Source organism: Bombus affinis, chromosome 13 (genome assembly GCF_024516045.1).
Source record: "Bombus affinis isolate iyBomAffi1 chromosome 13, iyBomAffi1.2, whole genome shotgun sequence".
NCBI classification, from domain to species: domain Eukaryota; kingdom Metazoa; phylum Arthropoda; class Insecta; order Hymenoptera; family Apidae; genus Bombus; species Bombus affinis.
In genome coordinates, this window is record NC_066356.1 from 1,410,496 (window position 1) to 1,435,913 (window position 25,418).

A 25,418-nucleotide genomic window follows, 5' to 3' on the forward strand; every position below is an offset into this window, starting at 1 on the left:
TTTATTTTTGATTCCTTTTTATTTGTTAGTAGTTTTTTTTTTTTAACTCTATGTACAATAAATATTGATGTATTTATACACTATCAATGATCTTTTTTATCGTTCAAGAATTATGCTAAAAACTAGGCAAATTCCCTTGCCTCTCGCTTTTATAGTCTCGTCTGAAAAAATTAAATTCGTAATATACTATAAATATATTATTTGTTCGCGACCATTCCCCGAAGCGTCGTGGACAAGAGGGAAATTACAATTGAACGTACATGAACGAGCACCATTTTACATTTCCCATATAGAGGTCGAACGAATTAACATCTCGCCTCTTCTTATAATTTGATACAAAAAATAATTTCAGCATAATTTTTGCGACGCTCCGTGGAAGAGCATTTTTACGCATGTATCATTCTTTCCGAAACTAGTATGTGCCCTCTCGTTCAATAATAGAAAATAAAAATATTACATACAATAGAGAATTAAGAATGAATATACGTGTGTGTGTATGCGCGCACGCTTGCGCGTATTTCTTCCTGTAGCTGTGCACGTAATTAAGGAGCATAGGGTTTGAATAAAATGATATTCGTATTGACGTGGGATGAAAATGACGATAACGCTGTTGTTATTGTTGTTGATGATAATGATAATGATGATGGTGATGGTGATGGTGATGGTGATGGTGATGGTGATGAAGAAGAAGAAGAAGAAGAAGAAGATGATGATGATGATGACAATGACGATGACGATAATGATGATGATGATGATGATGATGATGATGACAATGGCAGAATAGCAATTATAATGATAACAATAATAATAATAATAATAATAATAATAATAATAATAATAATAATAATAATAATAATAATGATAATGATAATGATGATGATGATGATGATGATGATAACTATGACAATTATGACGAGCATAATCATGACATCATAATCATGACCATAACGATAATGACAAGAATGACGATGACAATGGTAATAACTGTAATAATAGTAATCATAGCAGCAATAGTAATAAGAAATATAACAACGACGAAGACAATTGACGACGGCAAGAATGATATCTTATAAAGAATCATTAATGAGAAACACTATGTTCACATTGACGATAAAGGAAGATTACCGATCAATGGTAATGAACGAGTTGGCGATCGTAATAATTAATTTGCAATAATACAATTATAATTATTATAATAGTAGTACAATTATTTTTATGATACAGTAAAGTACAGCGTGCCTCGAAGAAAAAGTAAATAACAACGTTTAACAATCGATAATATCAAACAGAATATTCTTTGCAAATGTTATGTGTAGTACATATATATACACACATATATGTATATATGTATAATATATATATATACACTATTTATACACAAAACGTAACACCGTTGCAATTTCGGATGGGAATGCCCTACTAAAAATAGGTGTATTCGTTTTGTCGATTGTGGACTGAGCCATAAACAGTATATACATACATGCATGTTTGCCTAAATGATACGCGCGCGCGTGCACACACACATATATATATATATATATATATGTGTGTATATATATGTATATTCACTGATCGACAGATCACATTCAAGGTAGAATAGAATCGCATTTAAATGCACAAGACACGAATCCAAGTTTCGTAGTGTACTATTCCATACTATGATTATAATTCGTACATACACATATGTTCTGCTCTCTTTTCCGCGCGCGCGCATTCGCATATTCACACTCGGTTTTATTCATTTATGCATTTCAAAACAAGTTAAGAATCCGTTTAATACGAGCTCTTTAATCTTTACGATGCAAGCGCTTCCGTTAACTCTTTAATATTTCTGGGTCTTAAATTTACAATCCTTTTTTTTTATAGCGTTTGACGACTGATGGATTTTATATAAGCGCGTGCACCCGACTACGTGTTAACAGTAACAGTAGAAGAAGAAAAATGCTAAAACGTGTATTAAAAAGTGAAATAGTCACAATATAAAAGAAAAATTATACGTTAGTGGTCGTACGTTAAAAAATAATAAAATATTGGTGCGAGAAAGGTAAAAAAAAACAATATGCACGTCCAGAGGGTATCTGTGGAAGCGAATGCAAGGAGATAAAAAGTCTCTCGATAGGTAACATGTTTTTTAAAGTTGCCAGAGTTCGTATAGAAGAGAGCATTAACTTGTCCAAAATGAAGCAATCATTGTTTAGTCCATTTTTTGCGGTCTCGTGTTATTGTAATTGAGAGAATGTGCGCTTAGATAAGTGGGGCTAACGTGGCCTCATCGAACTATTCAGAGGCTGCATAAGACCGCCATTTATGTAACCGTGGTACGTCGTATACACCGCCGCTGGATTTTGTTGATGAGGATCCTGAGGATACGGTGCAGGTACATTAACGACTCCGACAGGTAACTGGCTAGCTTGATTCATGAAACCACCGAGTTGAGCCGCTTGATTCATGTAGCCGGTAGCAGGTTGTGCCACTCGATAACCATACTGGGCCATGAGATTCGTGTTTATCGCCACGTTGGGACTGACCCGACTGGCGGCGCTCTGCATTTGAGGACAGGTACTTCCAGGATCGAGAGTCTGACGATATAAGCTTTCGCTTGGATACGGCTGAGTCAGAGACGCCATGTTTGCATTCGCTGATGACCTCGAGGTCGATCTACTGGGTGGTCCGGGAGTAGAAGGCGGAACCGTATTGACGTTATAATAATTTTTCGCGTAACCAAGGGGTACTTGAGGCGGCGTCGGTAATTGCCTCGATGTTTGTGGCGGTGTCATAGTGTGCGGTATAGGAGGTGGTGGCGTTAAATTCATCGCAGGTGGAGGTGTTGGAGGTATCATCTCCAACCCATTCGTTAGTTGTTGTAATTTTGCTAGACTGCACGAATTCGTGGTTTGGTGATTTCCAGAAGCTGACAAAGAGGGTGCCGGTGTGTGCGAATGCGGCGGCATAGCGCTCGTCTGAATGTAAAAATTTGTCGCTGTGGTGCATGGTGTGGGTGCACCGGATCTGCTGCTTCGATGTTGAATCACGTACGTGTTCTGAGTTGGGAAGGTCTGCGAAGCGACAGCCATATAGTTCCCTTGCGAGATAACAGCCATATTGTGCGAATGAGCAGCGTGTGTGTGGGAATGCGGATGAGGAACGGGTGGTACGCTCATCGACGAAGACTGCTGATACTGCGGTGGTACGTGCGTCGTATGCGCTATCGTCGTATGGCTTGTGTGGGAACTCGTATGACTCGTATGAGAGGTCGTGTGTCCTTGAGATGAGGCTTGAGCATGCGACGTAGGAGGCGTGGTTCGATGCGATCTGCTACTTTGCTGTGTCGATCTCGACCTATGGGTCGTTTGCGAACCACTGGCTCTTTTGTTACTATGAGATTGCGTCTGCGATTGCTGCTGTTGTTGCTGTTGATGTGCAGACTGCTGTTGAGACTGTTGTTGAGACTGACCATGCGTCATGCTTTGATTCTGCGTTTGTTGGGCCAAAGACAATTGCATCGGTTGAGGCGTGTGAGACGGTGGCAAAGGTTGTGGCGTATGACTTTGTCGCATTGGCTGAGGACTCTGCGTCGGAATACTTTGTGGCGTATGAGATTGAGGAAGAGGCTGTGGTGTGTGAGATTGAGGTAACGGTTGTGGCGTATGGCTCTGTGGAAGAGGCTGAGGACTTTGCGTTTGTATACTTTGAGGTGTGTGCGACTGAGGTGTACGTGGCTGCTGAAGAGGCTGCGGTGTATGTGGCTGGTGCATCGGATGGATATTAACGTGCGTCGATGGAGCATGCTGGGGCATCGAACAATCGGCGTACTGTACTTGCGGCGAGATATTTACGGCGGCAGACGTAACCGGCGTAGTTATTTGCATGGATACCGAAATTGGAACGGAAACAGACGCTGGCATCGATGGCAATGCACTTGGTGGTCTTTCTACGCTATTCTGTGACGCGAGATCGCTAGCAATCGACGTGGGGGACTCCAGTCCTAACTGGCTGACGTCCAAATCACATTGACCGTAATGTAACGAATGCACCGAATTTGTGGTCGAATCAGGAGTGTAAACTCCCATAGACGGCAAATCTGGTTGCGAAGGGGGTGTTCGTTTCACCGAACCAGGATTGTCCAAATGAGGCGTTGTCTTGCCACTCTCGGGCGAATTTTGTTTTAATTCTTCAGAGTGTGTTTGAAGATGAATAGTGGTTTCTTGCTGCTCGATAACGGCCAAAACTTTCTCTTGCGGCGTGAGCGGCCCTGTTTCAGGCGACGCGATATTCGAAACAGCAGAGGATGATTCCTTTCTCTCCGTGGGCGTTGCGGGAGAAGTTTCTATCTTTGGCCTCGTCAACTCCTCTTTCGAACTCTTTAACATTAATCGATCGGAAATTCCATCACCTTCTCTATAGCTACCTACATCTTGATTAACAGCTTTCAATTTCTCGATTTCTTCTTCCTTAGGCGAAAGAAGGTCAGGTACCAATTTAGACGTTTCCAAACTACAAATTGCTTTCTCAGTCTCCGAAGCTTTGTCGGATTCACCCTTCATAATTTTATTTTCTTCTTCTTTCCTCTCTCCTGTTTCCATTAATGTTTCGCCATCACCTTGGCATTCGTGACCGCCTTCGTCCTCTCCTTCAGCCTCGCCCTTATCCAAATCTTCCTCAGCTTCACATTCCGATCTTTGTGTATCTTCTTGCAGAATACGTGATTTCGATTCCGATATCGGATTTTGCAAAAAAGGAACGGAGGAATCATCTTCGAGTTTCTTTTCTGGTTCATTCTCTTCTGCCTTCTCAGTTCGTTCGTTTGAATCGCTTTTTATATGCGTCACAGGTTTCGATTTCGGTGCAGGTACTTCTTCTTCGCCCTCATCCTCGTCTCCTCCCTCATACTCTCCTGGACTAGCAGATATAGTCGCTTCTGCTTCTGGAAGAACGGTTGATTCACAGATATCGCCAGCGCTACTACCATTGGCATTATCAACGTCTTCCATAGTGCTCTCGTTGCTCTTAGTCGTTTCTATCGCGTTATTAGTTTCTTTCTCAGCAGGTGTTGCCAGTAGTTGCTCCGTAACCGGACACGACTGTTGCTGACTAGTTATAAAAGAGCCAGTCTCTTCAGAGCACGGCAACGGAGACAATGATGGAGGGAGTATCACAGGAGTTTCGGGTCGATCCTTCGTAGGAGTTTCAGGTTTTAATTGTGGCATCTTTAAAGCTTCCTTCTCGGCTTTTGCTCTTCCTCGTCTCGATACCGGCAAGGTTTTAACATCCTTCGCCTCTTCTTTTCCGTTGCATTGATTCTGCTCCAAATTTTTCTTTTCTTTCCCTTGTTTCGTTTGCAAGTGCTTTGTTTGTCGACTGGTCACTTTTAACAAGATATCATCTACCTTGCACTGCTTCTTCGTAGGTTTCTGCACTACCGACGACGGAGACGATTCTGTCGCTTTAGAAGATGATTTCTCCACTTCGTTTATATTATCTTTATCCTTATCTTTCAAATAATTGTCCCTTTCTTTCGGCTTATCACGTTCTTTCGGTTTCTCTTTGTCTCTTTCTCGTTCCTTATCTTTCTCTTTCTCGCGTAGAGATTCCCGAGTTCTTTTTCTGGAACTAACCTCAGACCTTTCCTCCTTTTCTTCTGCTTCAGTCTTTTCGGAATGTTTTCGTTTTCGCAGAGGAGTCGTCGATGACGACGACGTTGTCGTCGTAATCGCTACCGAGACACCAGTTACAGATGTTTTCGGTGTTCTAATTCTTCGTCTAGACATTGTCGTTGTGGTGGTTGTTACCGTAGTAGTTGACGTCGTCGTCGTCGTCGTCGTTGACGTAGATGAAGTCGTTGGATTTGTAGAATTCGCGTTTTTTGAAGCAGTCACCGCACGAGAATTCCTCGACGTTGTCGTGACGCTCTTCGGTTCTACTTCCATCGATTCTTTAGCATTTTCTGCCAACGCAGCAACTACGTTTCGACTCCTTTTCTCTAACTCCTTTGTTTCTTTTGTGTCCTTCGCTTCATTTGTCTCCTTTGCTTCCTTCTCTTTTATTGCTTTTGTCTCCCTCAACTCTTTCGTGTCTTTGGAAATAGAATCCTTCTGTAAGGATGACTTTTGGGCAGCCTTCTGTTTGAACGGTAAAGATCTTCTTTGTCCCAACCTTCTACCCCTTGGTTTCTTTTTGATCTTAACCTTTTGAATTTTTTCAACAATCGCCGGTACGTGTTTCGGTTCCACTACGGGAGATGATTCGGAGCTAGTGTCGCCACTTTCTTCCGGACTTTGATATGGATTAGGAATCTGCGTGAGCAATGGTATCCATCTGAGACAATCAGGATCTAATTTGATACGAGAACTTTTTCGTATCTTTGCCATATGAGCGTCCACTTTAGCCCAATCAACTACCACGGCCACTTTAGAATTCCCTTCACCGGGTAAATGAACCGATCTAATAAATCCCAGCAATTGCATAGCAGTTGCGATATCATGAGCTGACACGCCAGTTTCTTTCGTTATATCTCCCAACTTGATATCCGTAGAATCTCTATGAGCGTCAAGATATTCGAGTACAACACTTTTCCAGAACGAGTGGTACGACACCCGGCCGAGATCAGAAAGAGGTTTCTCTGGTGTACCGGGAATGCCCTCCACTTTGGAGAGAAGATAACTAAATTCGATCAAGAACCTACCAAATCCTTGTCTTTGATATTGCGGCAAAGTCATGATACACGATACATTATATCTCTGCGCGGGACAATGTTTCTCTTTGCTGAAATAACCAATCAAATGACAACCATACTTGTCGTTTTTCGTTACCGCATAAAATAAAAATGGTTCTACGTCGTAGTAGAGCGTTTTATGGTCCAAAAACAATTTCGCTAGCAGACACAAATTTTGACAGTATATCTTGTTCACGTTACCATCGATCTGAAACATAAGAATCAAAATTCTCATTGTCTAATTTATGAGTAGATTGTGGATATTTAAGTAATTTTATATTTTTATGAACATAATTAAATGAGTAATTAATTAATGAAATCAAAATAAAAATTTCTTTCGTCTACTAAGTATTATAATAATTACTCTACATTTTCACATATTATATGTATTCGATAGATTTTCGCAAACTTAAATTTCCCAAAAATACATGAACATCTGAAGTCTATGAGATATATCACATAGAGTATTATTTGTGTATTAATCCTTTCACAGAGGCAAATCATTCCGTAATTTCTCGGAACTTTATTTTATTGCACTGTCAAAGGCTTAAAGACAAAAGAAAAAGTTTTGTACTCGAAAAACCGTACCTCGAAGACAGACAAGCCGTTACACCTATAGATCTCGGTAGCCGGAGGGTGCCTCCATTGACATTTGTCCATGTGTCTATCAAGTACAGCCCGACTTTTCGTATACTTTAAACAAAATTCACAAAAGAATAATTTTGGTAGTCTTGCGTATTCCTGGGGAAACGGACTGGAATACCACGTTTCTACTTCGTATCGACCAAAAACTATGGCCGCCGGATTCCTAATACCACTTCCTGTACTTGTACTTGCTGAATTATTCACAGTCGCGGCTTCCTCGCCGTCACCATTCACGGCGGTTAAACGAGCCGCTCTGTCCCGTGCTTCCTTAAATAGGTCAACATCCTTTTGCGTGACACCAGGTGGCAAGGTCTGAGGTAGAACAGGTTCCTCTGTAAACAAATATAACAAATTGGTTTTCTTTATGTTCTTATGTGCTTATTCGCTACTTTTATTTTTTTCTGTTTTGCAGTGAACAGGACAAGGAAAAGAAATTCCTTTATAATCCGCTGTAACAATTAATCCATTGAATTTGAATCCATGTCGATTTGTCCGATTTCTCTTACTTGTTTACCACAAAAGAAACACTAATCCTGAAGGATAACTTGCAATGCAGACAAATCTTTCGTTGTACCACAAACGACATATACTAGGGCTTTGATACGGTACCAACAGTGAAAAACTTTTTGAAAAAAGGCAAATAGACAAACAAAAAAACTCCGCGGGAATGTTATGATAATTTATTGATATGGAAGTGTACGCTATTAAAGAATGTATTTGAAATGAAAATATAATTCTATTCGATGCGTGAAAAAAGAAAAGAAGAGGAACAAAAAGAATCTGTCCACTAGAGAAGCGGATATTGTAGTCGCAAAGCATAAATATTAACTTGTGCATTGACAATCTTCGATAATATCGAGTGCGACAACAATAATTAGCTGTTAATATTGTGAGTAGTATCCAAAGCAAAGCTATGGGGTAGGTGGTTTTCGTGGGATGTGTTGGCAGAGTATCAAGTTGGCTCTTCAATGGCAAAAGCGGATTTGTTTTCCTCTCGTTCCTTTCTTTCCGTTTCTCTTTTTACTTCTCGTTTTAGCTTTTCTGTCTTTCCTTTCTTTTGCTTTTTTTACTTTACTCGTAAAACGTATACATTTTTTATATTTCTCTTTACGGTGGAAGACGGCGAGTTACGACAACAGAGCCTGCTAAATGTCAGCAGCAGCAGGTAGACTCCGATATTATTAATACCAGGCAACTGTTTGAGATATGCCACCTAGCGTCGTATTTCTTCGTCCTGTAAAACTGTAAACTGATCGGTATTGGTCACTTTATCTTTTCTTCCCTAATACTTTCTCCTTTTCCTTTTTCTTTCGTCAATCTTTGATCGTATATAGAATCCCGATATAAAATCCCGAAGGATTAGAAAAACTTTTCTGATATCCGTTGAAGCTTCGTACTTATTTCATATTTGAAGTAATCACAGGTCAACTATTCTAAATTCCTCAATAGAATAATTCAATATTTCAATACTTGTCCTTTGTAAAACAACAATGGCAATTTAATAGAAAAACGGCGACGAATAAGAAACGTTTATACTCTATTTTATATATCTGGCTAAATCTTTGTACAAGTATCGTCGACTGTACAACTGTAAAGAATTAATCAAGTTAGAAGTAGTGAGAAGTTAAACGAAAAAAAATTGTGCAGCAGCGAAATTATCACGTGAACAGTCCCATAGTCGAGTGCGTTTATTTACGAACTACGTGCATTAATTATGTATTTGATAACTATATGGTATATGAAAAAAAAAAGAGAGTGTATGCCAGAGCCAAATAACGTTATTAGTAACATGCAATAACCATGTAAGAGTCTTCCGTAGTGCAAAACGAATGGAAATATCATCCATATAGCTTACAAATTTGATCTGAAAATTATGAAAGAGAAATGAATGCATTCGTTCGCATTCTATATGACAGATGTTTCTGCAAGTAGAAAACTCAGATTTCCATAAGTTTCACACCACATAATAAGCAATAAACACGTCCTATCAAGGAACCTGATTGTTCTTATTACATACAGATAAATATTTAATTCTCGATCATGCGATACATTTTACGATATAATTATCGATGAAATTTCATGAATTCAACGACGAAAAACAAGTTGTTGGCCGTTAGTGGAGAACAATCATGTTATCTTGAAACAGATTACGTCAGACGTACATGAACACATACATCATACCACACCACACCGCCAACACATCCACGTGGTGGTGAGCGAGGATTAGATTAGAGGGAATTCTTCTTTGCGACTTGGGTGCATCATCGAGGTTAGGACTCGTGAACGGGTGGGGTAGATTCTTACCCTTCCTGGTGGAGCAGGGTGTCGCGCGGGGTGTCGTGGTGGTGTTGGTGGTGGTGGCGCTAGTACAGGCTCGTGGATTGGACTTTAGGCTGGGATTTGATTTCACGGAATCAGAACTCAGGCCGGACTTCGAAACAGCGGGCACAGGGTGGCGTGATTGGCTCCCTTCCACGAGTGTGTTTTTCTTTCGCGAGGACTGATCGGGCCTAAGAGTCGATGTCGGCATTGACGTCGACGACGATGACGACAGCGACGACACCGGTAACGAAGACGGTGATGATGATGATGATGGCAACGGTAACGGTAACGATAAGGGTGACGATAACGGTAACGGTAACGGAAACGACGACGCCGCCGCCGCCGTCGTCGATGATGATGAGGACGACGACGACGACGACGACGACGACGACGATGAAGACGACGACGACGATGACGACGACGACGACGACGACGACGAAGATGACGATGACGACGACGACGACGACGATGACGACGACGATAACGATGATAATAACGGCAATGGCAACGACGGTGACGACGCGCCCGCTGCACACTTCACTAACGGCGCATCATCTTTCATCAGTTTTCTCCTTTCGTGCTCATGTCTTTTACTATTAACCGCAGTTTTAACTAAATTTGACGGTGTCATTTTTGGTAGTTTTTCATTAAGGGAACTAAATAACGTTTCGTCGGAAGGTGTAAAAATTCCAGGGCGAGGTACTTTCGCTACATCGTAGTCTGCCTCCATTTTCTTTTTTTCTTTCGATTTGCCTAGACCGGACGACGCGTTTTCACGTTTATTACTCTGCATCCCTTTCACAACTTTGCTCGCTCTGTTATCACTGTCGTCTACGTTAGGCCGCTTTCTTCTATCTGGCGCGTAATTAGGCGTCAACGCGCTAGATCTTACTCTGCTGCTAGTAGGTACTGAAAAAAAGTGACTCAATCCATCGAAAAGGCCTTTCAATTGACCACTACCAGGTTTAACCTTACTGGTATTATCCGTATTGGCAAAGCTGCTCGCTATACCAGCACCGTTCCGATCGTTCTTTTGTTTCTTCTTCCCGTCGAACGTATTAACGGCTGGTTGTATATGTAAACCGAATGTCGGTGTGCTGCTTACATTGAGCTTAGGTAACGGCGCACCAAAGGTATTAGTAATGTTACTAAAAAAAGGCGATTCCATATTGAGTTTAGCCGCGGCCGCAGCGAAACCCCAAGGCTTGTCCTCGTTTAGATCACAAGAGAACGGACCTCTTGGTTTAGGAGAGTTACCGGCACCGCTACCGGTAACACCACCACCACCACCACTATCGCCAGTGCCGACGACGACAGCACGACGATTTTCGTGACCATCGTCGCCGTCGTCATCCTCCTCCTCTTCGTCATCGTCGTCGTCGTCCTCATCCGAAGTGGACGTATTGCTAGACGCGCTAGAGCTATTACCATCTACCTCTTCCTCTTCTTCTCCCCCCTGCCCATTCCCTTTCGCTCTCTGCTCCTCTTCCGCGTCGTCTTCGTCATCATCATCAGTCGAATCACTGGAGTCGTCAGAAGAATCGCTATCGCTCGCGCCGCTGCTGCTGCTACTGCTAGACATTGGCGGTACTACCTTTTTACCGGGCATGGTTTGTTGTTTCTGGTTCGCGTTACCCCGAGTTAACCTAGGACTAACGTCCTGCGAACATTTCGATTTCTCACCGCCCCCCACCCGCTTCAACTTATTATGGTCCGCATTAAACGCACTCAGCCTAAAAAACTTCTGCTTCTCTTTGGAAATCCGATCGTTTTTCTCTTCTAGTAGCCTACCCTGGCCTGCGAGTGGGGTGGGGGGTTGTGGTAAGGGAGAGGAAATCAAAGGTGGTTGACGAGGGGAGACAACACCCGCATTACCGTCCGAGCTGCTGTCCACCTGTGCCACTCCTGCGCCGCTTTTCTTCACCGGAGTCGAAATCGCCAAACTCTTTCTGGATACTGCCGATCTGAAACAGATATTATCTGGTCAAATCGTGCGCATTGATAACTCGTCATCCCTTTCCCTCAGTCTTAACTTTTTATTCTAATTTTGAACCCTGATCTTATGTCAGGTAAACCTATACTGTTCGTGGTAAACAGGAGATTAAGAACCGCTAGCTTAGTTCATATTTTCCTTCAATGTGTTGTATATTATCTATTAAAATTGTATCGCACATATCAAACTTACTCGACAAATCATCACAAATGAGAACTAACATTAATCCTAAAGTTGGTTTACATCAAATTTTCGCTTACTTTCTACTTTCACGTAACTTGCTAGGTCTCTTCCTCGCGCTAGTCGGCGTGCCTTCGAGAGAACTAGCTGCATCCTGTGTTTTGTTCCTTTTACTATCGTCCTTCGATATTGGTGTATGTGCTGTTTGACAATGTCGACACCTCCATGGTGTTTTGTTCTTTTTATCAAGTGCTGGATCCAAACAGGCAGGATGATAACACTTAACACAACCAGCGCATTTTACCAGGTAATTCTGCGATTCCCTTTCCAACTGGCACCCAGCACACGTTGGAGAACAGTCGTCACAAGACCACGTTATACCCCTATCAACAAGGATTGAGAGTTCTGGTGGTGCGCAAGAATTATGCAAAGCTGCACCACACACGCTACACCTGCTCAATTTCTCAGTAATATTCCGTTTTGTGTTGTTGTTGTTCCCAGCTATTGTCGCACCAAGGCATTCTTTGCAAATTGGTAGTGGAGCTGGCAGCTGTGAAAAAATCAAATAATATATGAATATACGCACTTTATGATTATATTATGAAGGGAATATTATAAACAGGATGATTTTAATACAACATAAATGGAAGTTATTAGGTTTAGCTAGATGCTGAGAAGTTGACGGAGTTTCGTGAAAGTCAAAGATATAATTATCGAGATACACATTTTAATATATTCAATATTTTAATATTACGACGAGTAATATTTTATATACGAATGATAATGAAATAGTAATAACTGAGTTATTCACTCGTAATCAAATAATTAACGCCAAAGTAACCAACCCTTGTGTAATTCATACTTAAATATACAGTATATAAATGATTATAATTAAAGGAATGAAAATAAGAAAGTATATAAAAGTATATAAAAAAATAAAAAAGTGTACGTGTATAATCATGTTTCAATTTCGATAAAAGTATAATATATTAATTTTACAAAGATTTCCTGTATATTCTTAGCAATCAGAAAAGAAAGGAAACCTAAAATTTGCCATTTCATTGTATTTAGTATCTTTCATTTCTAACTAGTTGACATTTTTGTTTGGTTCGAAGCAGTAGAGTACACAAAGAATACCTTCAACATACAGGACACGCGTGATCAGGATCCGTGTCTCGAAACAACGACCTGTTGCGCGACCAGAGAACTAGCTATAACTAATAGTTATGGGATTGAACGATCCATTGCTAAAGCTTGCACTTCTTGGCTTCTTGACGTATCCTCCGTCGATGCATCGACAGATTCTTATACCCACGAAAACTACAAGTAATAGCCATACATACATACATATATACGACGAATGTTTCTCGAATACCTTTTACCTTTACAAATTTTCCGAAATTAATCCTGCTATATTCCTGGAATTTTTTATGTTTAAATCTTATTCTCGTTGCAATTGAAAAGAAAATTAATATAACTTTTAACAAATCATTGGATACATTTTATTTGGAATGAAAATAATGAATTAAAAAATCAAATAATTACTTCCAATAAAATAACAAATAAATTTATTTTAAAATAAAATTGTTTTCCAGAATACCAAAATTTTGTTTGAGAAATAGATAATTTCCAAATAATTTATTGACCGAAAATATTTGATTACTTCGAATAATAATAGGAGATAAAGCATAACAAATAATTTTTATGCAGATAAGGAATCGACCTACTGACCTGAAATATTCATCTTAAAAGCAGCTAGACATCGAAACATTTATCAGATCAGGTAACGCGAAACTTAAAAAGTACGAAAGCCAAACATTTTTGTATTTCAAAAGTTTCATTCGATAAGTATCCAAACACTTTCATGAGCCACTGTATCTAGAACTAATGATTCTCCCCTTTCTACTCTTGTTCTGAAACGCGCGCGCACCCGTGTCTGTGTATCAGGCACATTAGGGAGTCTTAAGAAGTTCTGTTTCCGAACATAAATTACTGAGCATACCGGCCAACTTACTGAACAATCCGATATGAAATACTAGTACAAAAGCTCATAGGAACTAATTAGGTATTACCATTCCATTATCGATCAATAAATAAACATCGAGTTATAAAAGCTAAAAAGGATCATCTATGTGAAGTTGAAGAATTTATAAAAGAAATTTTATATTTGAATTTACCAATAAGTTATATTATATTGATATTTCTTTCTCAATTTTATTTCTCTCATAGCAATGGCATGTAATACACGAGGACTAAAGGTGTATGAAGGGTTTCAACAGTGAACAGCATTGGACTGAATAACTAAATAGTGACACTTGGCAGTGAAACCAAGAACCACTTGAGAATTCGAGAAGGAAGAACAAGGAATAAAAGGGCAGTGAGCAACCAACGGGGAGGAAGGGATTGTCAGGATCGCGCCGGCGTGATCGTTGGATAACTTTCCGTGCTCTCTGCGGCCTGACACGCATAAAACGCGGTCGGTAGGAGAACAGGGAGGAGAAATGAATGCAATAGAGGAGGGGGAAGAGAGGGGTGAATGAGAAAGAGAGAGAGAAAGAGAGAGACGTGTGCATGGAGGATCAATAAGAGAGGCGATATACACAAACGAGTCACCGGAAGTTGACCGCGATAGCATATCGTCCTGAGTCTCGCCCCTCTGTTCAAGTTCCCCTCTAGCGTGAGGCCACGACTAACCATCTTGAGGCGTGGGCACACGCCGTGACTCCCCAGCTACGAACACGAGGGACCGTAACGAGAGCGTAATATTTCCCTTGTTGACTCCTGAACTGAGTGAGCCACGAACCGTATGCGATCATGCATAACATACTCTTCTTGATGTATTGTCATACAAAACGTCCCAGTATTTTCCCATTATATTCCTGTATCTTCTACATGCTTTATTATTTAGGATATTATTTCTAATACATGACGTATTTCTTGAAAATGATGCTCTTAGCGTATTCTCTTTCTTAAAAAAGCTCTATTCAACCTAAATTTTTATTGTATATAGACTAACAAGTATTGTGAAACAAACGAAGCGATATGTTACGAAGTTGTTGATACTTTTCCAAGGAATTGCGGCGGGAAAATTCAAATTCAATATTCGCTCAACTTGGATTTCTTGAAGATGGCTCCGACAGAGAATCGCAACTTTCCAACTACATCAACGAAATCTAATCTAGCATTTAATACGAATTAATGGATGATGGGTACATTGACAGATTTCTAGATTGTTCTTTATGCGGTTTTACGATTGTATGTACTATGAAATTAAATTAAAGCGTCATTTCATAGATGAGTATAGGAACCCTACATGTGCGGATCGGTTTAATCGTAGAAAATGCTTTGCATTAGCTACAAATATGTCACGTGTTGAAGAGAACGTAATAATTCTTTGTATGGTAACTATATTCCATTCGGAACAAGGAGAGAAAGAAGGAATTAATTGCTTCTTTTATATTTACAAAAACAGTAATTCCAAATTATTTCTAACTAAAAACGGAAATAACAAAATATAATTCTACAAAGCATATAGTATTCCAAAAATATAATTCAACCGAGAATGGAATTTTATTTGCTTTATTTTACTTTTTACACTAAAACAATGCATGACGCATGTCTCGCTATATAGTAGGAATATTAACGATAGGTTTACGTTGACACTACGGCTGCCAGTTCACATATGATTGCATGTTGTGAATTATATTATCCACTGCATGGAAGTGAATAGCAAGCGAATACCCACGTTTAACACGGCTCTATGAAACTACACTTTCTGAACAGACTTCTGAACACAAGCAAAGACAAGCTGATGGAAAAGTCTAATCAACTTTCGTGAACATTGTTTGAACTCGACACTGGTAATAAAATATTTCTACCAGAATACGATAATAACGTAAATGAACGGATGTACGGAAGAGCGCGCAAGTTGAACGAATTCAGTTACAAATGCGGTAGGTATAAATCAGTATGTTGCATACGCGTATAATACTTTATGTACTCTAAAACCTCCATCAGATTAATTCAAGTAACTTGAAACTTCTTTATTTGCTCGGTTTGAAATATCCTTGATTTTGTCAAATCTTTATTTTCACACTTATTAATAAATTAAAGGCGCATTTATGTACTTCTGGGAAATGTAAATATGCAAAAATGTTCCGAATGCATATAACATACAAAAATATATAAAATATTTAACAAAATATAAAAGTAGTACATAAAACAAAATATCTAAATTATTTAATATTTAGTAAGTGAAGCAAATTTGTCTAACTCCCACTTTTGGCTGTGTTCATAAAGGTATGAATTTTCATAAATGTCTGTATTTACTTAATCATGTCTTGGCTAGATAAAAAATATACTTTAAGTTTGAAGCTGAGATATCTCCAACTATTTCTTGATTGCAACAAAACAATTGTAGCACTGTCAGCACTTTTTATCTTTAGGATATTTGAAAGGTTTGGTATTCTGTACATTTCTATACTTTTAGCTTTCCCATAAATGCATAAACATACGTACTCTAATAACGAGTAATGAAAAAAATGACTCACCTTAGCTACAGGGGGCTCCGGTTGGGTAATATGAGAAGTATCCGCATGTTTCTTGAGATAAGGTGGTCTGTCCGGTTGTCGGAAGAGCCTACCATCCTGGATCACAAGCCCTCGATCGACTGCCCTTTTAGCAGATAGTCTAAGAGCTGTTCTCAAGTCGCCCTCAGCTTCTTCTTCGACCGTATGACTCTGTCTGATATATCTCTCGATATTCTTCAGGCTTGAGCCCTCCCTTTCGCCCAATTCTCTAACAGCCTTACCCAGTACCTTGCTCAAATCGGAAGCTTTGCCAACTTTGAGCGGTTTCGACTGTAAGCCACCAGGATCTTTGTACGATGATTGTCCTTTATTAAAGATCTTGAGCACATCGCCGCGCTTCACAGCAACTTCCAGATGTTCAGCAATTTCCTCCTCGTGATAATTATGGTGTTGACGAATAGCATGACATATCCGCTCGACACTCGGCCTCTGTTTCTGGCTGCGGATTTTTCGGATCGCGTCCAGGAACCAGGCCGACCATGTGTCAGCGGACTCGGGCTCGTCCATTTCTCGTCTCCGTCGGCCGTCTGCCGACGAAAACGGCGGCGGCGACACCGGCGGCGACGATCACGTACCAGGCCAGGTTATATACACCCAATTAACAATGCTCGACCGCCTCCGGGTCGGTTTTTACAACCAGTCCTTACGACTCACTCACATTCTGCGCCTCACTCTGCCTCGCACAAGTTTTCTACAGGCTATTGCGGCTTCACATTTCCATCCGTCAAGATCACACGCTCCTTATGCTGGTCCTAAAACCCACAATATGCCAATCAATCAATAAGCCTTTCTCGTTTTCCTCTCTTTTTTGTTTCCTCGGTTTAACTTGCTACTGTGATACTACATTACTGATATTAATTTTGATTAAACTTCGTTTTAGCACTAATCTGGTTGAAGTCTCTAATCTGTTTTAAGTTTAGGAAATCATAATTATATTGACTTCGTTCACAGACAGCCTATTCTAGTTTTTGGTTATGTGATTTTCTAAAACTTAATACTGGCATTTTTAAATTTTACTACTTTAATTCTATCGAAAGATACGGAAATACATAACTGGGCTACTCTAAAACGAAGTTTAGGCATAATTTTAATAGTTAGGGCTATCTTGTTATGAATTTAAAATAGGTTACAGCAGATGTTTCTCGTTTAGAATCTTGCTAATTTGAAATAAATTACATTCACTATTTGCACATATAGTAATAGTAAAATTACTATCAAGTACACTAAGTAGATCGGTAATGATAGCAAATTTACTACCTATTAGTATCATTCAAGTGTGTGTATATTAAGTAAACAAACAGTAACAACAAATTCACTATCTATTACTCACTTACTGTGTATTACTATTTTTTATAATTTTGATTACTATCGAAATTTTAGATATTATTAAATAATTATTGATAATCTTACTACTATAGCAATACATATATAGCAATGCGGATTTCTATGCATGTATGAAAAATTTAAAGATACAAAAGTACATAAAGTATCCAAAGTATAATACTCGTTACAATATTTAATAGACAAAACAAATGTTCGCCTAGATCCTACTCTTTTATTCGCTTAAAAATACGAATGTATATAAATACCCATAATTAATGAATATTTTACATATTATGTACATTTTTCGCGACTTTAAATTTCCCACAAATGCATAAATATTCGGAATATAATCATAACGCATGACGCGTTTTCTGCACCATATTAATCAGGTATATTGTGACATTCGGTTATATACTATTATAATATGTATGTGTATCAACTAGCTAGAATTTGAGTCGTTGCAAGCTGTCCGAACGAACACATCTTTCCCGCTCGTTTTTCGTTTTCACTCACTAAATTCGTGAGAATTCTTTGAGCTTTATACAACAAAACACATATAAACCATATGTACTCTTTTACAGAACTAATCATCTCGAAATAAAACAACAGTTAAAAAGAAATAAGCTACATTTTTTGTGCTACATTCTAAACCCGATATACCGAATCTATCGTATCATCATTTAAAAGTCGTTTAGAATCATTCAAAACTATTCGAAACTGTTCAATTTTTCATCTCGTTACGAACGATTGACCGATTTTCTTCTAAGCGGCAAACTTTCTCCTCGACGTAAGCAAACTCAACACAAGGTGTACGTATATGTACACGTGGAAGGGAGAGAAATATTTTAAATGACTGTAGGTCGTACTGATATTGCGTAATTTTGAACAACTTGTAGATACACGTGATTTATTAAGTCAATTATGCATACATGGATATACATTGGCTCATGAAACTATTTGGGAAATAACCACAGAAAACTATCATGGATATACATATATATCGTATTTAGCAAATAAAACATTTTGAAATTGTATTAACACTGCAATGAAACTACACTGGTCATGATCATATTAGTTATAGTTAAAATCAATCTGAAAATGTATATAGAAGTTACAAAATATTCTCGGGTAACATCTATTCAGTAAACATAACATGGACATATAATAATACTTGGAAAACTAAAACAAATAATAACTAATAAAAATGACGCCACTGTATTGGGTTGACAACTAAGTGATTGCGTATTTTGTCAATACCACCTAATAACAAAATCCGCAATCACTTAGTTGTCAACCCAATATATTGAAGCTTATTAATATAACGAATTAAATGCTTAAATACTTTTCTTACTCTTCGAAATACATATATATATATATATATATATATTTGCACTAAATAATCTTGTAGCTGTTATGTACATTTTCAGATTTGTTTGAAGTTTTAGTAATATAATCATGACCATCCATTCTCTTATAAAAATGCCAATGAAATTTCAAATATTTTACATTTCATACAACACATATAATAAATTCATCAAAAAGTTCTAGAAGTGTTCACAGACTTTTGTAAACTATTGTATGTAAATTCAGATTTCCCAGAGCTGATCTAGAAAGAAACTATCAAAGTATTAAACTCTTTCAACCGATAAAAATTGATACTCAACATTGATACTCTTCCAAAGAAAAGGGAAATATTCTAAGGGCAAACTTAATATTCTAATTCGAAGAGTTCTGATAATAATAATTCTGATCAAGCGTACTACACGTGAAAAATATACAGAAAAGAGAATTTTCAAACGTTTAATAATAGTTAAGTGATATAAAACAATTTGAAAGGATGATGAAATATGACGATATATTTGCTAAAATTTCGTAGGATTCGTTTGACCGATTTCATTCTAATTTCTCGACTATTAGTCTTTTTTCATGATTATTATTCGTTAATTAGGCAAACAATGGCCGTCAACGGCGAAAGGTATTCGTGTCGACCAATAAATTAAATAAACCTAACATTCTTTGTCCGTGAATCACTGAGAAACGCAATCCTATTATATGACTAATCTTTGTTTGACGTACGTGTCACTGAATGAAGCTTCGCGAAATATGTAATTGTCTCGCACACGTTGAAACTAAAACTAGTTGGAAACGAGTGTGAATGACAAAACAGTGATCGGCAGAAAGCTTAGCCTTTTCAAGGGCTTAAATTTTAAATATTAGCCTTGACTCGATTTCATTAATTCGACAGTCATCGGCATGTTTGCAATAATTACGAAGAACAGGAGTGTATAAGAAAACGAACATATGGAGGGAGAGAAGAAAGGAGGGAGTGAAGAGAGAGAATGGCAAGCGAATGAACGCACTATACATTCAGAATTTTCCGTCGAAAATCAACCAATGTATATGTATTATACGCATAAATCTCTTTTCGGGAACACTCCAATGTTCTATACTTGCTCGTTTCTACAGGTGTATGTAGTTGTTTCTGACTCGTTCTATTATTGCCAAAACGAAATATCGAGTAAACGAATACGTTTGTTAGCTAATTTATTTATCGTTCGTCCGTTTAAGCATACGACAGTAACGAGGAAGAAGGGAGGCCAGTAGTCAAGCCGGCTGACTGTGTTTGTTGGGGCCTTTCTCACCCGACGGAGAGGTAAAAGAGAGGATGGCAACAGAGAGAGCAGCTGCCACTGAGAAAACGGACGGTTACCGAATGATTTCAACTACTGCCGGCTTGGCGTTTCTTACTCCTCGTTACCCGCTTTTACAGATGATTCTCCTTTCTACAAAGACGCTTCCATTTAAGTATCTGTTTCAACAAAAAATACTCACACATACCGTGAGCAGATCTTTGCTCAATGCCACATGCTTGAAAAATAAAATAAGAATAAAAAGTGTGGTTCGATTCAAACGAGTTTTCAATTACGAAAAAGAATAGTGAAGAGAATGGAGAGAAAATGATTCGGACCGAAAGATATATTTGCTAATAATCACCAACTGGTTACCGTCGGTAGCCATTTTAATCTCAATGATAGCCAATTTATAATTTCAACTCGGAAACTTCCACGCCAACCGGGAAACTCGTCTCGTGTTTCTCAAGCAGGAATAACCGTTACGATTCGTTCAAGTCACATCCCTCGTAAGAAAGACACTGTGTATGGCTAGCGAATATAATCGCGACGGCCGTCGCCCACGAAACCACCGCTAAACGCTACCAACTATCGCCTGTTAACTACTCTAGATGATACTACGACACCGAGTTTTTCATCATTTTGAGTGAAATACTTGGTGCGCGATAGGCGGATGAAAAATGTGAAACGATTGAATTACGTGTCCAAGTAGACAGCGAGGACACAAGTTTCTCGAAACCCGACGGGCAGCCATCTTGGGTAGGCACGGCCAACTCTCGACTGTTTCGCACAATTTTTCGCGCCTAAGAACGATGTTTCAACCATAACGTCGAACTGTATAGCTTCCTGAATAAACGTCTGGCAAATGGATGGCATTTGATTATCCGCTTGTTCGAGCATAGTAAGAAAAAATGTTAAGAAGAAGCGAGGAGAAACACTGCGTATAGAAGATTATCTCCCTCTCTCTTTTGCACTCTATTACACACTCACTCTCTCTCCCTCTCACTCTTTCACAAGCTGGCAGCCCGACCCGCTGGCCCGTATGCGTCTGGTGATGATTCGCGTGGTTCTCTTGCAAGATTTAACGAGAGACTAATTGTTTTTACCTGATCAAGGTAATCCCATGTATAAATCCAGCGTGAAATGCACAAGAATCACTAGATACCGTAACACAGGATATTTAATCACGATCACCAATTATCTCGCGACAACGGCGTCACATTTCACACAAATCAACAAAGGTTACCCACTTGACAAAGATGGCGGTCGCGGGGGTTACATACTGCGCGCACGCGGTGGGGAGCGCACTGCGCACACCGCGCTCACTGTTACGGCGGAATCACGAAACAGTTGTAGCGGCACACGTTTTCCTCGACCAATCAAACCGTCCACTTTGACTCGACACTCTCATTACCGGTCACACGTGCGTCGCTTTTCGTCCGTTTTCTACCGCGCGCGCACACATGCGCATCACTTTTGTATATCTACATCGTACCCCATGGGATCTACATCTCGAATAAAAGCTTTTCAAGCGCGGGAGTACAAGGTGTATAAAGTATGATGAATAAAAATGACGGAATATTCAAAATAGCCCAATATCTACACCTAATAGATATTTATACATCTGTATGATATCATCCAATCTCTTTCTCCCTACTACTATTCCATATCCTACCTTCACTATGGCCGTCGCTTGCTTTGCGCTCACTTTGACCATTCCCAATCAGTTCCTCAACACCACACGCGCGCGTCTGCTACATGACGCTGTACAGAAGCTTTGTCAACGAGCTTCCAGGATCGTACCTGCTCCCTTCTGGGCCATCTACCTGGAGATATTAGCAACACACTTTTTAGGCTACAGTTACTCTTCGATATATTTCTTTCTATTTCTTTTTTCCTTTGTATCATTAATACGTAAACGTGATTTATTTTCTTTCGGTAGAATTGATTATTTAAAATATTCCTTTAATTTATATATAGAACAAATAATAATATATATAATTAGTTCACATTTTATCTACCTCAAATATGTATTACGTGTTATGGAAAATTGAAAGAAACACCTAATTGGAATAAAATATCTTAAGATTTCTATGATTTTGGTATTAACTAATGTACCATCTTGTTTTTCTAATTGTATATCTAGAATACAAGTCACACAATTTTTTAAAGAAGCGATTGATTTTTGCACGAATCACATCTTATGCATATATATGTGCATTTATGGTTACATCTTCATCTAGCTTCATAAGTCTTTACACATATGTACTTATATATGTGGCTATGAACCGACGCAAGCGTGTTGCGAGGTTGTGCTGCTTTTTTAACTATTTCAACAACTGCGCTTACATTTGGCAATATCAGCGAAAAGATTATTGCGCATAGGTGAATATACATCGACTACTTTTCATGTTCTACAAACTTGTATCAATTAAGACAACGATATATTCAACAAGTAGTGTAATAATAATACTGTAATCTTTGTATAAAATAATGTAAAGGTTCGTATTACATAATTTTAAAAAATAAAATGATATTCGTTTAAATAATATTAGTATTATTAAAAGTATAAGCAAATAACATCATTTAGTTAGTATTATGTCTGTTTACATTACTACCTTTCCTCAATCAATATACTACACAATTAATACTACTAAAATTTTCATGTACATACATAGTAATTAATGATATATATTTTATTCTACTATATAATATTTCTGTGATCCTTACCATTTTTATCATTATATGCTAATGTAATATTTTTTTAAGTAATATAAAGTGCAGCTATACAAAAATAATATATTTAGATGTAAATAGGTATAAAATTGTTTTGTGGTTCTAGAAATTGAGGTAAAAAGTTGTTAAATCATTTATTAAGTACAGAATTTACAATTACTAACTGATTTAAGTGTGATTAAGGAGTAAAATCAGGTTTCCCCTCGTAAGTACATCCAGATCTTTGTACAATTTGAGTTGCAGCCCAAATTCCACATTTTATACAAACTTCTATGCTTTTACCTTGCACAAGTTGAGCCAAAAAACCTGAAACAATGACATTATATGTTCTTTTAATCAGGTTATTAATTTTCAGTTAGAGAATCAGAAATCTATACCTCCTACAAATGCATCACCAGCTCCATTAGTATCCACAACCTTATCATTCGGAAGTCTTGTAGCAGGAATCTCAATTATAATGTTATCTTTAACTACTAATATATTATCAGGACCTTGTGTTATTATAACAATTCTTTGTCTTTTCTTATTCAGTTTTTCCATTTGTGACAATTTCAATGCAATTTCTTTCCTATCCGTAGTTTTAAAATCATTTGCTTTTGCAAATGTATCAGCTTCCGCCTCATTACCAAATAAAATATCTACATAAGGAAGAGCCTCCAACATTGGTTTTTTATAATATTCGCATAAAAATGGTGCACTCAGATTCATTATGAACATTTTATTTTTTTCTAAAGCATGTTGAGCAATCATCAGGGTTGTTTCTGGGCTTACAGTTAAGAAAAAGCCCTAAAATTTAATGTGTAATACTTTATATTAGGTTCAAATTTAACCAAATCAAATTAAACAGATTTAGGTTGATACATACAGAAATATAAATGTATTCTGCCATTTCTATAATTCTTTTATTTTCAGATTCCTCTATATGGGAAGGTGAGAAACAAGTGGCTGCAGCCAAATTGGCACATAAGGAACGTTCATTGCCAGTAATAAGAACAGCACAGGTACCAGTAGGTTCTTTCTTTGTATATTGATAACGAACATTTAAGCCATCTGCGCGTGCCTTATCCTCCAAAATTTTGGAATACTTATCTATTCCAACGCAACCCATGTAAGTTGCAACTCGTGGTTTCTCCAGGAACCACTATGGGATAGTCAATGTTTGATATTCCTATTAATGTAATACATCAAATAATATAAAGAGCTTACTTGTGCTACTCGCATAGTATTTTGTACAGAACCACCGGCAATAAAATCTGCGTTATACAATTCAACTAATTCATCATACATTGGCTTGTGTTTTTCTTCAGCAAGAATTGCATCGTTCGATTTTAAATCATATTTTTCCAAAAAATTCCTATCTACAATCGCTGAAATATCAAGAAGAGGATTACCCACGCCTAATAGGAGGCCCTCCCTGAAATATTTTGAAATTATCTCAATTGCATGTATAAACCCATTTCTCAGTAAAATTTATTATAAATATTTTACGTTCAAAATAAGTTAATATATTATACATATATCTCCTCCCTCTTCCTCTCTCTTCCAATAAGGATTTATACATTTCAAAAAAAAGACAGCATCAACAAATTATAACCTAAATATATTTTTTACGATATTCCTGTTACAAATTTAGGACATAAATTTTACATACACGCGCGCGCACACATATATGAATATTACGAAAACGAAACAATATGAACTTTTTTTATATGTATTTATAAAAAAATTCGAATAGTTTCAAATTTCATCTTCAATGAATCACAATCATGCAAGCACATGATACAATGGCGTGTAAAACCTAACCTTCTATTAATATTTGAACATAACCTCAACCCTAAGATAGATTAAAGTGTGATAATGATAAATAATAGAATAAAAAAAAATATATATATATATACAATATTATATTATCATACCGTAAGTGCACCGCCATTTGTTAAGATTTCGGGTACTTAAAGTAACAATTTACCATACATGAATATCGACAATACGCCACTAATTCGTGGCGGAGCTATTCGTTACTTGCTGTTGCAAAGTCCAACGAAATCACGTGCACTTTTAACTCTATTTGTATTAAAATGTTATCTTTATTGCTGTCATTTTATACGTTACCTCAACATTTTTATTGCACTGAATAGCGACTGATGAAAATTTATATATGATATTAATATTTCTATATTACTAATATCAAATGTACCATAATTCTTTTTGCAAATGTTATAATACATTATTATTAAAGATATACAAATATGATACGCTATTATTATCACATGAATAAACTTACATAA

The 25,418-nt window shown here is 38.0% G+C and overlaps 2 protein-coding genes and 1 long non-coding RNA gene across 5 annotated transcripts; 1 reads left to right on the top strand and 2 right to left on the bottom strand.

Moving 5' to 3' along the window:
• On the bottom strand, window positions 1-21,649 carry LOC126922981 (histone acetyltransferase KAT6B-like). Of its 2 annotated transcripts, none has more exons than XM_050735944.1 (6): window positions 21,501-21,649; window positions 16,403-17,193; window positions 11,933-12,402; window positions 11,555-11,643; window positions 7,301-7,689; window positions 1-6,920 (listed from the first exon to the last, which is right to left on the bottom strand). In XM_050735944.1, the coding sequence occupies exons 2-6, from the start codon at window positions 16,946-16,948 to the stop codon at window positions 2,259-2,261; spliced, it is 6,156 nt and encodes a 2,051-aa protein (XP_050591901.1). In that variant the 5' UTR covers window positions 16,949-17,193; window positions 21,501-21,649; the 3' UTR covers window positions 1-2,258. The 2 variants fall into 2 exon arrangements, with proteins under 2 accessions (XP_050591901.1, XP_050591900.1); XM_050735943.1 differs by having other exon boundaries at window positions 9,662-11,643.
• LOC126923018 (uncharacterized) lies at window positions 19,902-24,405 on the top strand. Its single transcript, XR_007713022.1, has 3 exons — window positions 19,902-20,232; window positions 20,333-22,895; window positions 24,043-24,405. It is a non-coding gene; the product is annotated as an uncharacterized LOC126923018 (long non-coding RNA).
• On the bottom strand, window positions 23,240-25,373 carry LOC126923004 (uncharacterized). 2 transcript variants are annotated; one of them, XM_050735986.1, is made up of 5 exons: window positions 25,243-25,373; window positions 24,337-24,544; window positions 23,996-24,271; window positions 23,508-23,916; window positions 23,240-23,436 (listed from the first exon to the last, which is right to left on the bottom strand). In XM_050735986.1, exons 1-5 carry the CDS (start codon window positions 25,356-25,358, stop codon window positions 23,309-23,311), a joined length of 1,137 nt encoding a protein of 378 aa, XP_050591943.1. In that variant the 5' UTR covers window positions 25,359-25,373; the 3' UTR covers window positions 23,240-23,308. The 2 variants fall into 2 exon arrangements, with proteins under 2 accessions (XP_050591943.1, XP_050591944.1); XM_050735987.1 differs by lacking the exon at window positions 25,243-25,373 and adding an exon at window positions 25,047-25,217.
• Between the last annotated feature and the right edge of the window lie 45 nt (window positions 25,374-25,418).

Coding starts and splice junctions, on each gene's coding strand:
- LOC126922981 (XM_050735943.1), bottom strand. CDS start 16,948: ATGGACGAGCCCGAGTCCGCTGACACATGGTCGGCCTGGTTCCTGGAC. Junction 11,644..11,932: donor AAGTTACGTGAAAGTAGAAA/GTAAGCGAAAAT, acceptor TATCTGTTTCAG/ATCGGCAGTATCCAGAAAGA. Junction 6,921..7,300: donor ACGGCTTGTCTGTCTTCGAG/GTACGGTTTTTC, acceptor CTTATGTTTCAG/ATCGATGGTAACGTGAACAA.
- LOC126923004 (XM_050735986.1), bottom strand. CDS start 25,358: ATGTATTATAACATTTGCAAAAAGAATTATGGTACATTTGATATTAGT. Junction 23,917..23,995: donor CAGAATACATTTATATTTCT/GTATGTATCAAC, acceptor ATTAAATTTTAG/GGCTTTTTCTTAACTGTAAG. Junction 23,437..23,507: donor TGGTGATGCATTTGTAGGAG/GTATAGATTTCT, acceptor TCATTGTTTCAG/GTTTTTTGGCTCAACTTGTG.